This window comes from Spermophilus citellus (assembly GCF_964194105.1).
Source record: "Spermophilus citellus genome assembly, chromosome: 2".
NCBI lineage: Eukaryota > Metazoa > Chordata > Mammalia > Rodentia > Sciuridae > Spermophilus > Spermophilus citellus.
The window spans coordinates 152,817,510-152,831,781 of NC_138183.1; the positions used below are offsets into that span (position 1 = coordinate 152,817,510).

General features: G+C 36.3%; 1 protein-coding gene across 3 annotated transcripts in view; it reads left to right on the top strand.

Moving 5' to 3' along the window:
- Window positions 1–14,272, top strand: part of SIK3 (SIK family kinase 3) — a 246,893-nt gene that overhangs the window by 128,336 nt on the left and 104,285 nt on the right. For all 3 annotated transcript variants that reach the window (XM_081272989.1, XM_081272991.1, XM_081272990.1), the window contains exons 2-3: window positions 9,847–9,963; window positions 13,877–13,940. In XM_081272989.1, the coding sequence (XP_081129115.1) occupies window positions 9,847–9,963; window positions 13,877–13,940 (181 nt within the window). The remainder of the gene's footprint in view (window positions 1–9,846; window positions 9,964–13,876; window positions 13,941–14,272) is intronic.

Below are 14,272 nucleotides of genomic sequence, written 5' to 3' on the forward strand. Positions count from 1 at the left end.
AGATGCAGTCTCTGATTTGATATCAAGCTCCTTGATCCATTTTGAGTTAATTTTTGTGCATGGCGAGAGAAAGGGATTCAGTTTCATTTTGTTGCATATGGATTTCCAGTTTTCCCAACACCATTTGTTGAAGATGCTATCCTTCCTCCATTGCATGATTTTAGCCCCTTTATCAAATATGAGATAGTTGTAACTTTGTGGATTAGTCTCTGTGTCCTCTATTCTATACCATTGGTCCACCCGCCTGTTTTGGTACCAGTACCATGCTGTTTTTGTCACTATTGCTCTGTAATATAGTTTGAAATCTGGTATCGCTATACCGCCTGATTCACACTTCTTGCTTAGAATTGCTTTTGCTATTCTGGGTCTTTTATTTTTCCATATGAATTTCATGATTGCTTTATCTGTTTCTACAAGAAATGCCATTGGGATTTTGATTGGCATTGCATTAAACCTATAGAGAACTTTTGGTAATATCGCCATTTTGATGATGTTAGTTCTGCCTATCCATGAACAGGGTATATTTTTCCATCTTCTAAGATCTTCTTCTACTTCTCTCTTTAGGGTTCTGTAGTTTTCATTGTATAAATCTTTCACCTCTTTTGTTAGGTTGATTCCCAAGTATTTTATTTTTTTTGAGGATATTGTGAATGGAGTGTTTTTCCTCATTTCCGTTTCAGAAGTTTTGTCGCTGATATACAGAAATGCCTTTGATTTATGCGTGTTGATTTTATATCCTGCCACCTTGCTGAATTCATTTATTAGTTCTAGTAGTTTCTTTGTAGACCCTTTTGGGTCTTCTAGGTATAGAATCATGTCATCTGCAAATAGTGATAATTTAAGTTCTTCTTTTCCAATTTTTATGCCTTTAATTTCTTTTGTCTGTCTAATTGCTCTGGCCAGTGTTTCGAGAACTATATTGAATAGAAGTGGTGATAGAGGGCATCCCTGTCTTGTTCTGGATTTTAGAGGGAATGCCTTTAACTTTTGTCCATTCAGAATGATGCTAGCCTGAGGCTTAGCATAGATAGCTTTTACAATGTCAAGGTAAGTTCCTGTTATCCCTAGTTTTTCTAATGTTTTGAACATAAAGGGATGCTGTACTTTGTCGAATGCTTTCTCTGCGTCTATCGAGATGATCATACGGTTCTTATCTTTAAGTCTATTGATGTGGTGAATAACATTTATTGATTTCCGTATATTGAACCATCCTTGCGTCCCAGGGATGAATCCTACTTGATCATGGTGCACAATTTTTTTGATGTGTTTTTGTATTCGATTCGCCAGAATTTTATTGAGGATTTTTGCATCTAGGTTCATTAGAGATATTGGTCTGTAGTTTTCTTTCTTTGAGGTGTCTTTGTCTGGTTTCGGAATCAGGGTGATGTTGGCCTCATAGAATGAATTTGGAAGAGCTCCCTCTTTTTCTATTTCCTGAAATAACTTGAAAAGTATTGGTATTAATTCTTCTTTAAAGGTTTTGTATACCCATCCGGTCCTGGGCTTTTCTTGGTTGGTAGTCTTTTGATGGCTTCTTCAATTTCATCCATTGATATTGGTCTGTTCAAATTGTGTGTATCCTTCTGACTCAGTCTGGGCAAATCATATGACTTAAGAAATTTATCGATGTCTTCACTATCTTCTACTTTATTGGAATATAGGTTTTCAAAATAATTTCTAATTGTCTTCTGTATTTCTGTAGCATCTGTTGTGATATTGCCCTTTTCATCCCGTATATTAGTAATTTGAGTTCTCTCTCTTCTTCTCTTCGTTAGCATGGCTAAAGGTCTGTCGATCTTATTTATTTTTTCGAAGAACCAACTTTTAGTTTTGTTAATTTTTTCAATAGTTTCTTTTGTTTCAATTTCATTGATTTCCGCTCTGATTTTAATTATTTCTTGCCTTCTGCTACATTTGCTGTTGTTTTGCTCTTCCTTTTCTAGGGCTTTGAGATGAAGTGTGAGCTCATTTATTTGTTGGTTTTTTCTTTTTTTGAGGAATGACCCCCAGGCGATGAATTTTCCTCTTAAAACTGCTTTCATTGTGTCCCATAGATTCCGATATGTTGTGTCTGTATTTTCATTTATCTCTAAGAATTTTTTGATTTCCTCCTTTATGTCTTCTGTAACCCATTGATCATTCAGTAACATATTGTTCATTTTCCATGTGATGTAGGATTTTTCCTTCCTTCTTTTATCATTGATTTCCAGTTTCATTCCATTATGATCAGATAAAATGCATGGTATTATCTCCACCCCTTTATATTTACTGAGGGTTGCCCTATGGCATAATATATGGTCTATTTTTGAGAAGGATCCATGTGCTGCTGAGAAAAAAGTATATCCATTTGATGATGGTTGATATATTCTATATATGTCAGTTAAGTCTAGGTTATTGATTGTGATATTGAGTTCTATAGTTTCTTAATTCAACTTTTGTTTGGAGGATCTGTCCAATGGTGAGAGAGGTGTGTTGAAGTCACCCATAATTATTGTGTTGTGGTCTATTTGATTCTTGAACTTGAGGATAATTTGTTTTAAGAATGTCGCAGCACCATTATTTGGTGCATAAATATTGATAATTGTTATGTCTTGTTGGTGAATGGTTCCTTTTAACAGTATATAATGACCTTTTTATCCCTTTTGATTAACTTAGTCTTGAAGTCGATTTTATTCGATATGAGGATGGCCACCCCTGCTTGCTTACGAGGACCGTGTGCGTGGTATATTTTTTCCCATCCTTTCACCTTCAGCCTGTGTATGTCTTTTCCAATCAGATGTGTCTCCTGGAGGCAGCATATTGTTGGATTTGTTTTTTTAATCCATGATACCAGCCTATGTCGCTTTATTGGAGAGTTTAAGCCATTAACATTCAGAGTTACTATTGATATATGGTTTGTACTTCCATCCATGTTTGATTATTTATCCTTTTTTAAAAAAATTTAGTTTTAAACCTGTGGCCACTACCTATGAAGGCTCCGTAGGCATTTACCTCCGTAGGATGAGAAGGGCTGACCAGTTGTTTCAGCCGGATGGATTAGTTCTGAGTCACAGCTGTTTGTTTGCGGGAAGCAGGCGAACGGGAGCTTGAATTCAGCCGATCCGGGCTCATTGTGTGTTCTGAGAGGTCCAGACTGTTCGCCCCAGATCCACGTCAGCTCAGCATTGCCTAGTGATCCTGAGCAAACAGATTTAGGTTGTTTACGACTCCCTATGCCCGCACAGCTGAAGAGGTCAGAGACTTGATCTCTCCGCGCCCGCCGCCATGTTGGAATCCCCGGAAATTAGTTTTAATAATGCATTTTATTTATGAGCTGGGTTGTGGCTCAGTGGTAGAGTACTTGCCTACCACGTATGAGGCACTGGATTCGATCCTTAGCACCACATAAAAATAAAAAGTAATGTTATTTTATTTAGCTTAGTATTCAAAATATTATCATGTTTACATATAATTAATAAAGCTTATAAATGTGATAATTTTCATTCCTTTTTTAGTACTAAATATTATAAATTTGGTTTATATTTTATTTCTATATTATGTAGACTAGCCACATTACAAATGTTTGGTAGTCACATGTGGCTGGTGACTACTGTATTAGATTGTACAGATCTAGATCACATGTGATTCTAGAACTGACCTGAGAATGATCTCGAGTAGATAAGCTTTGAAACAGAAATAGAGAATAAAACTTTTGCAACAGATGTTAATATAAAAATGTAGCTCATTGAACAAAATTCACAAGGGCAAAACATTTATCTGCCTAAATTTTAATACATTTCAAACAGAAGTAAAGCTTCTTTCCTTAAATGAATATTGAAAAATTTTTTCTATAGCTATGAAAATGTTTACTCTTCCTTCTTAAAAGCATACAGACTATTTACTATATTCTGTGAAATTATTATACATGTATCTGTATACCCATTTAAGGGAAGTCTTTTGAGAGAAATTTAAGTTCTTGTGGTCTTTGTGTTTACTGTCTAAATAATCTTTTTACAAGATGTCCATTTGTCATCCCATAGCCCTGAAATCCGACCATCAGGGCTTTATTTTTGATGGGGAATGGTGAGGAGGAAGGTTGGTTTGTTTTGATCCCAATAATGAACTTCTTTGCCTTTTATTTTGTCACCTTATCTTGCCTGTGAATGTTGTGTCAGAATATGCAAGTGAATTATTGCCTGTTGTTGGGAAGAAACCACTATTTTTTTCAACTTCATTCACTATGAGCATTACTTTGCTTGCAAAAATGAGGGGAGAATAAAAGACTTATGGTTTTAGAAGTGAAAACTAAAGGGAGGAAATGGCTGTTTTTTCCCCTTCTAGAATGAATAATAAAGAACTATGACTTTGGCATGATCTGAATTTAATTTTTTTCCTTACCATATGCCAAATTAAAAGGAAGAGTTTGTTGAAAGAAAATGTCTTGAGGAGGGAAATTCTTAAGGACTTTCACATTGTGTATCTGTTAGCAACATATTTGATGCAGTGCCATGATTAATTAACATTATAGTGTCAATTCACAGAATCATGTATTTTGTAAGATGAAAGAATTCTGTGTAGAATAGGTGGACTTAGGAAATAATAGCCTCTTAGTAATGTGTTGGAAATTGTATTCTTGTTACAATTTCTGTTTCTCTGTGTGTGTGCATGTATATCTTGTGAATTATAGATTTTCAGCTCCAATCTAAAAACATGTTCTTTGAGAGTTTGTCTTCTATTTATCTACTGATTTACTTTTGCTATAGGCGCATTTTTTCAAGCAGCTAGTACATACTTTAAGCTAAACCCTATGTTAGATAGCCTCCAGTAATCTGTAACTGTGAAATTCTTGTTCATTGTTCTGTTCAGGTATTCTCAAAACAATCATACCTGCATGCTGGCTCCCTGCTCTCTGACTTAGTGTTTTCTATATTCCATTGTGTGTGTTTGTTTGCTTTTTAGAAAACGTCCCTTTTCTATTTTACAAGCTAAGGTAGGACCTGAGCTTCTGGAAGTTGCCTTCCACATTAAGTTGTTCTATCAGGCAGTAGTGTGGTTGCCAAACGGCATTAAGTGTTGTTCTTGGGTGTTATAGTCCTTAGTGGGGACCGCAGGGGCGCCTGGCTTGCTGTGAAGAAGCCGGCTGCTCTCTCTGGCACAGCCCTCAGGGTCGGGCCTTGCTGTGGCTCAATCTGACTTTCCTGAATGGAATGCAGTTTTCTCCAGCTCTGTTCCTTCCATGTTCTTCCCACATCAGCTGGCAGCAATCAGTTAGTTATGAATGTTGCCCACAAATTGTTAGCTATTTTTCTTTTTGGCCCCCCAACTTGCCTCTTGAATAAAGAATCAGTGTAATTCGGATCCAGGATTATGTTGCTTAGTGAAGCAAATCTAATCTTTGCCAAAGATTGCCTAAAATTTAGGACTTGATTCCAGAAAACATTAAAATAATAATAGTAGTATCTGTAATTAATGCATACAGTAGTGTGCCCCCCCCCACCCCAAATCAGTGGGTGATACATTCTGAGACCCCTAGTGGATGCCTAAAACTTGAGATAGTACCAAACCCTGTGTATATACTGTTTTTTTCCTATGCATACATATTGTGATAAAATTTAATTTATATATTGGGCACCATAAGAGATTGACAGTAGCTAATAATTAAATAAAATATTATAACAAGTACACTGTAATAAAAACTATGTGAATGTTCTCTATCAAAATTTTGTACTACATATCTTAGCAACTTCAGCATACAATTTCTTTTCTTATTAAGATGAGAACTTGGTACTATTCCACTGTATGGCTTCTCTTGAAAGTGTTCATCATGTCATACAGTGCGTGGTTAACTCTTCTTTCTGGCATCTCCAAATTGCCAGCATCACGGCTCTTGTGCTTCAGGATCATTAGTAAGTAAAATAAGGGTTGCTTGAGCACAAGCACTGTGATTTTATGACACTTGATCTGATAACCTAGTTGGCTGCTAAGTGACTAATGGGAGAATAGCATATACAGTTAGATATGCTAGACAAAGGGATGATTCCTATCACAAACAGAATGGTACCGGATTTCATCATGGTATTCAAAATGGTGTACAGTTTAAAACTCATGAAAGATTTATTTTTGAAAATTTCCATTAAATATCTTTACTCCATAGTTGACTGAGGATACCTGGAGCTGCCAAGAGTGAGTTGCAGATAAGGAGGGTCCCACTGAATTACATGATGAACACTTTCCAGATATTATGCTAGTCATTCATTAATTTAGTTAACTCTCAGCAACCCTTTAAATGAGGTTCCACTGTTGCCAATGTTTCATAGAGAGGGAGCTACAAAACAACAACAACAACAACAAAACAACAACAACAACAAAAAACTTGCTAAAGTTAAGGAATAATTTAAACGTTTGGAATCTAAGTATCTTGACTTCAGAATTCTTGCATTTGGTACTCTATTAAAATTGTTGGGCAAAGCTTCACCTTTGAGTGTTTTGTGAAATTTTAAATCTCAGTGTACTGAAGGATAGATAGAATTTAATGTTTGTTTGTTTGTTTGTTTTGTACTGGGAATTGAACTAGGGAGCACTCAACCATTGAGCCACATCCCCAACCCTATTTTTTTTGCTTTTAATTTAGAGACAGGGTCTCACTGATTTGCTTAGTGCCTCGCTGTTGCTGAGAAATTTAATGTTATAAAATTTCTGTTTGTTAGGCCTATTGGCATATGCTTGTAATTCCAGCTACTCGAAAGGCTGAGGCAAGAGGATGAACAAAATTAAGGCCAGCTTGGACAATTTAATGAAACCCTGTTTCATAGAGCTGGGGATATAGCTCAGTGGTTTAGTGCTCCTGGGTTTATACTTACTGTAGTCTCCCCCAGAAGATAAGAATGAGTTTTAGTATTATTATGATTTAGATGTGGTGTCCACCAAAAGCTCATGTGAGAGTCAATGCAAGAAGGTTTGGGGGAGAAATGATTGGGATATACTCTTAACCTAATCAGTGAATTAATCCCTAATGGGATTAACTGAGTGGTAACTGGAGGCAGGTGGGATATGGCTGGAGGAAGTGGCTCATTGGAGCCATGGCTATGGGGTATATATTTTCTATCTGGAGGGTGGAGTTTCTCTCTCTGCTTGCTGATCATAATATGAGCTGCTTCCCTCCGCCACACTCTGGCATGATGTTCAGCCTCAACTTAAGCCCCAAGAAATAAAGTCTGCTGACAATGGACTGAGACTTCTGAAACTGTGAGACTCCCCAAATAAACTTTTCCTCCTCTCAGTTGTTCTGGTCAGATCTTTTAGTTACAGTAGAGAAAAAGCTTACTATTAACAAGTTTATAGGACTGTATTCCCTTTATGTGATGACAGATGCACTTGGTATAGAATGTAATAAGCTCTTAATACCAATTTTATTCTAATAGATGATTAGATTTGGATTTCTAATTTACTTTAAAAGTGTTAGGGCTCAGAAAACAAATGAAACTCAGAGTCCAATGTGAATCACAGGCCCTACAGTATGACTCCTCCAATTACAGTATAATATGCTCTCTTGAGAATGAAATAGTACAAAAATTTGGTCATTTTCCTTGGCGACTTCTCCCACCTTCCATCAATACCATCAATTGATAGCATATGAAAAAGACGGGGGTTTCAACCACAATCCCTTGTCTATACCCCCATTGTTAAGATCAACACTAGTGCTTAGTGCTTTCCAACCTTTTGCACATTGCAACGTTCACAGAGAATTGTGTTAATTCTGGAGTGAACACATGTGGCTCCCTGAGACTGGAGATATTCCATTGTCACTCACAACCCATTTCCAGCACACCTGATCATTGGTTTGTGAGTTTCTAAGCTTGTTAGATATATGAAAGTATTCTGGACACTACCAAGTACCGTGCATATTTAAGTTTTTTTTTTTCCATCAAGACTCAGGTATTCATTCTATAAAGAGACATGGTTGTCATGATAACTTTGTTTTGGGAGCTGTCCTGAGAGAAGCAGGAGCATATGCCACACCAGTTGCTATAGTTAATGTTCTGTATGTGATCTGGCAGTGGCAAGGAGAAGTAGTTATGCGAGTGGTCAAGGGTCATATGGCTCGAGATTTTCTTGTAGGAGATCAAACAGTTAGTAAGATTTGTTAATGATTCTACTATTTCTCCTCATTAAATTCTCCACTTTTCAGCCTGTCCACTACTTTATATTGTCAAATTCTGACGTCTAGCCAGGCACAGTAGTGCATACCTGTAATCCCAGCAACTTGAGAGGCTGAGGCAGGAGGTTTGCAGGTATGAGGCAGTTTCAGCAATTTATTGAGACCCTGTCTCTCTCTCAAAAAAAAAAAAAATGGGTGTAAAGTGTCCCTGGATTTAGTCCCCAGTACCCTAAATCTGTCTTCTTAGTGAATTATTTCCCTGTTTGTTTCTTCTCCTCCAGGTAAAGGTCATTCGTTATCTTCTGTTCTGCCACAGAGCTTTTACAGAGCCCTATTGATTGTACTTGCAGTGTGATGTTATCTGTATCACCTATCTCTTTCTCCTGCTGAATTGTGAACTCCTTGAGGTGAAGGCTGTGTCTGATTATCCTTGTAGCTTGAGCTACACCCAGCTCATTTCATCACATTCCACTGGTAGGCAAGGCAGTGTTCTTGGAATCAAGCTGCAATTTCTCTTTGCTGTTCTCCCATTAGTCTTATTCTGACATCTGAAACAATTCCAAGTAAAGTTACCTTCATTTCAGTCATTCATACATTTAAATAATCTACCATGTATAGTTCCATACAGACAATGCCTCTGACCTAAACGTTTTTACTTTTGAAATTTTGCTTCCTTTGTTTTTCTTTTTCCTTAATAAATCTCCTTTTCTTCTCTCAGTGTATGGAATCTTGAAATTTTAAGAATTAGATAATATTAGAATTTGTCTAGTCTGGCTTTTCATCTAACTTATATTGATTATGTACTGATTAAGTAATTGAACATGAGATAGGCAGATATTTTGGGAGTGAAACAAATGTTAGAGTATTTCACTGAGAATGATGAAGTTTAGTAGATTAAAACAAAGTTTTCGTTTTCCTTCTGCTTTGAGACATATGTACTGCTAGGTGTCTTCAGAATGATGGACCAAAAGGAAAGACATTTTGTGCTGAAGCAGTGTGTATATGGTACAGAAAGATTTTCAGATACTAAGAATTTCACTCTAAAGCCACACATCCTGGATATGCCTCATTCTGACTGTAAATTACTCAATCTTGGGTTAATTACTTACTCTTGGGTTAATTACTTACTCTTAGTGTGCATTAAAGAAACAATGGGTGTTATGAGTTTAAATGAGTTAGTACTGCAAAGCACGAGGGATTATGGCTGGCTGGCACAGTAAACGTTTGGTATGGCTGCCGCCACCACTATTACTACCACTTCTGTTGAATTACATAAGCACCTGGCAAAGTATGCAAAGCCCTTGTGAAAGTTCTGGTAGAATCTTACTAAAACGTCATGTACCTACAAGAGACCCTATATACTGCTCTGTTCACTGAAGCATGATTTGACCCAGATTGTAACCATATCTATGGAGTAATGAAATATTTTGTCGTGGGGTTTACTGTATAGTCTTTTAAAAAATGACAGAAGACCCACTAGCTTTTGGAGTCCTTTCCTTTGAGACAAACTTGCAAGGACTCCATTTCCTGCTTTTTTTTTTCAATAAATTCATTTTTCTCATTGACATTCTGAAAACAAAACAATAATATATATATATATATATAAAAACTGGCGCTTTGTGTTTTGTAAAATATAATGTTTTAAAGTGGATTTAATTGGGTAAACTTTTTATAAGGCATCAGAGTAAATTTTTTTCCTCTGCTTTCAGGTTGCCATCAAGATCATAGATAAGACCCAGCTGGATGAAGAAAATTTAAAGAAGATTTTCCGGGAAGTTCAAATTATGAAGATGCTTTGCCACCCCCATATCATCAGGCTCTACCAGGTAGGCTGCATAGGGCTGTAGTGAATGGCTATGAAGAACCAGGAAAGTCTGTTGTATTGAAGACTGCCTTTGATGACAATGTGTATGGTGAACATCTGTGACTTTTTTTCATATGTTTATCCTACTGTCTTCCCCTTCCTTCTGTCATATTTCCCCTGGCTCTTTATTGAGGTCTACGTTACCCAGGTTGGTCTTTTTAATTTGTTCTTGAAAACTTGATTTCTTTCTCAGCAAGAATTGTACAAAAACATTATTCTTAAGATAATGAGAGCCTATTTTATTTAGGTCAGAATCCTAAAACATGATGGGAAACCCAAAAGGAATAGAGAATTTTGAGAGATTAAAAGAAATCAATGTATTTGTCTTAAAAGATTATTTAAATATTAATTTCTGTGATTGTTGTGAATTACGATGGCAAAGGATATTTTAAGTATTTTCTTGCACCAAGCAAAACCTACCTCTTGGGCCCAGGGTTATAGCTCAGTGTAAGAATGCTTGTCTAGCATCATTTGGGAGCCACTGAGTTCCATCTCCAGACACACACACACACACACACACACACACACACACACACCCCACACACACACACACAAAACCTACATCTTTCCTATTGTAATAAGGACCTGACTTTAGTTTTCCAAGGTAGCATTTAGTTATTTTGATAATTCAGAGACAGAGTGCATGCCAGGGGGAAATTACTGTTTTAGTTTTCTTATCTTCCTAAGAAACATTAACGTTTTATGAGATCATCAAAATGATTCCCTAGTCTTAATGCAGACACAGTAAATCTGATGATTGGAATTTGAAGCCAGATAGGGGGTGGGAAGGTCCTTGTCTTAGTTGGCTGGTGGAAGAGATATTTTGGGAGAGGTGGGGCTTTGGGGTACTTCTCAAATTGCAGTGTGTTGGCAACAGTGAGCTTTGCCTATGCACAGGGCCAACCCCGCTCACTGCTTTCCACAAGCACAGTCATCTCTTAACTTCTAAAGGAAGTGGCCACCCACTCAGTTTGTTTGCTGTTGTTACTTTGCAGTAAATGCTTTCTGACCCAGACATGGGACCATGTGTAAGACTGGAGAAAGCATGCTCATGCCACAGTGGGCAGGCTTGCTTTAGCCTGTTCATTTTATGGAAAAGAGAGCACGTTGTGATGTCAGTATGTGTGGCTAAAGCTACAGCTTTAGAACTCTTCTCTGGCATTAGCTGCCCACACAGTAGAATGAATTAGGTCAGCAGGAACAGACCTATTGAAATTTATCAGACTAAATTATGTTGAATAGCACCTACATTCTGCCCAAGAAGCAACCCTGTGAAAAATTTTCTATCATTACCTGAGTACAGCTAGCAAGCTTGCAGGTATCATAACCTTGACTTCCTTCCTATCTTGGTAGACTGAATAAACTTCTTGACCTCATCTTCTAAAATAAAGCATCTTAAAAGTTTTCTGAAGAGGCTAACTTGTAGATGTTAACCTTAAAACTGAATTCTGCAAGTTTACCTATCTTACTCAAGATTGCACTAGTTTATAAAATTTTCTCTCCTCTAGCCATGACCTTAGTCAGTGTCTTTTCATTTTGTTTTCTGAGCAGCTAGTATTTTTAGTAGGAAATCCTAGCTGCCAAGGTGATTGGCTGGAAAAATGTCTACATATGATGTCAGATAGTTTTCAGGTCAGTTTCCTCAGGTTTATAGAGTGACCAAACATAGGTCACTGTATAGGAAACAATGGTGTTTGAACTTCTAAACATTTTAGTAATAAAAGAATATTTGCAGTTAATAAAAGGCCTGGGAAATACATAGTATTACATTAATTTTTAATTTTTTTCCCTAAATACCTTCATATATTTAGAGCATTTGCTACCTTTTTTTTTTTTTTTTTTTTTTTGGTACTGGGGATTGACCCCAGTAGTGCTTTACCACTGAGCTACATCCCTAACCCTGTTTATTTTTTAATTTTGAGACAGGGTCTTACTATTTTGCTTAGGACCTCACTGAATTGCTAAGGCTGGCTTTGAACTTGTGATTCCCTTGCCTCAGCCTCCCAAGTCACTGGGATTACAGGGTTGTGCCATCAGAGGACTTACTTTTTGTCATATAAGTTAATATATAGAGAGAGCTTAGAACATGTAACACACAGTGGACTGATATCAGCAGGATAGAGTTTTTGAACAAAGATCAAAAAGAATAACATAGCTGGTACGATTTAAAAACTTAAAATCTTTCACTGTACTCATAACAATGGGATAATATTAAACCATTAAAAGAAGAGATAGATCTATACATTAAATAGTACTCATGTATGATATTAATGTATAAAGATACAAAAGAAATAACTGGGAAATAATTTAACTAGCTATAAAGTGGTAAAAGTCTAGAATTGCCATGTCAAATATGGTAGATGCTAGCACATGTAACTGTTGAATATTAAAATGTGACTAAAGTGACTACAGAACTGAATTTTAAGTTTTATTTAACTTTAATTAACTTAAATGTGAAAACTGAAGCAATTTGCCATTGTTTAAGATAATATTTTGGACATGTTGGGGTAAGTAAAATATATTATTAGAATTATTTCCCTCTTCCCTTTTACTTCTTAAATATGGCTACTAGAAAAGGTAAAGGTATATATGCAGCTCATTATATTTTTTATTGTATAGCATTGCTTTTGAAGGATGTATGATAATTATTAACAATATTCCTTTGGGGAAGTGAGAAGAAGGGGATTGGTAAGAGGAAACCCTTTGGTTTCTTGTTTATATACTGGGTATTTAAAGTGTTTATGATGTGTAAGATATATGCATATATATTACTTTGTTTAAAATGTTTGATGAGAAAGGTAAAAAGGAAGAAAGGAGTGACAATGCACTATACCATTTTTTTTTTTAATGTAGCAAACGGGGACCAAGACAGATACAAATGGATAGTTTATATTACTTAGAGAGTTGATATTTTAATAAAGATGTAGGGAAGATCCGTGGAGAAGAAAGAGATCGGGAGGGAGGGAGAAGGGATGGGAAAGGGAGGAAATATGGAATGAATTTAAGAAAAAATCACATTATGTGCATATATAAATATACCAATGGGAATTTCACCTTTATGTGCGTGTGGAAAGCACCAATCAAGGATGGGTAAATGGATGAACAAGGGGAGGATCAGTGGAGTGCTGGGTGGGGTGGAGGGAAGGAAAGGGGGAAGGGGGAGGATTGGAGACTAAAACAGAGTAGGTATGATTCCATGTAGATATGATTTTCTTACGATGAACCCAGTTACTATGTGAATTATAACGCTCTAATAAAAAAAGAATGAGAAAACACACAGAGAAAAAAAGAGTTGATATTTTAAGTTATTTTTCCCGTTTTTGAATAAATGGGCAGTGGAAAGGAAAGTTATCATTTTTTATTTAAAAAGAAAATCCTATGTGATCTTTGCACAGTTCTTAAATGAGCCCCTTCTTTTTTTCTAAGGCTTTTTTTTCATTTTAGTTAGGGTTTTGGTGGGACATTTTTGAGCAACAAATGATTAATGTTGAATGTGAACTTTTTAAGTTCTTAGCAGTTTCTTTGCTTCTCAGTTTTGTGGAGATTAATAGATTTTATAAACCTTATAGAATGACAAAAGGATTCTCTCTTTCAAGTAGAAAATGTTTCTTACTTTTGGGAATATGGATATCTACTTTCTCTCTTTCTTTCTTTTCTTTCTTGTGCTGGGGATTGAACCCAGGGCTTTCTGCATGCAAGGTAAGCACTCTACCAACTGATAATGTTTATATCTGTCCTCCAATGCATTGAATTTCCTTTAAGCAGTGTGGTTATTATTATTTCATTGTAAATGACAAAAGAGGACTCATTAGTTTCTCTTCCTATGATATCAGTCTGCCATTTGTGTCACTGTCACTTTCCTGCTTTTGCACCAGGTTATGGAGACAGAACGGATGATTTATCTGGTGACAGAATATGCTAGTGGAGGGGAAATATTTGGTAAGTACATTTATTGCATTCTTTAAACAGTTATTGAGCACACCATGGCAAACCTAAAATAGCCATTCAATGCCTTTGTCACTTGAGCAGCTGTCACTTGATGCTGTCCTCAGTACTGTCATTTTCTATCAACAAAGTAATTTAACTTTTTTATTCACCTCATCAAATCCCTGTAACATCTTTGTTTTTTTAGCAAAGGTATTTTGTTTATTTTGATCAGGTATGACCGTTAAGATTAAAGTTCTCCAAAACCAAACATTCTTTCTGATTATGTGCCTGAAGGTCCCCTCCTGTTGTCAGGTTCTGACCAAAGTTACCAAGACTGACAGAAC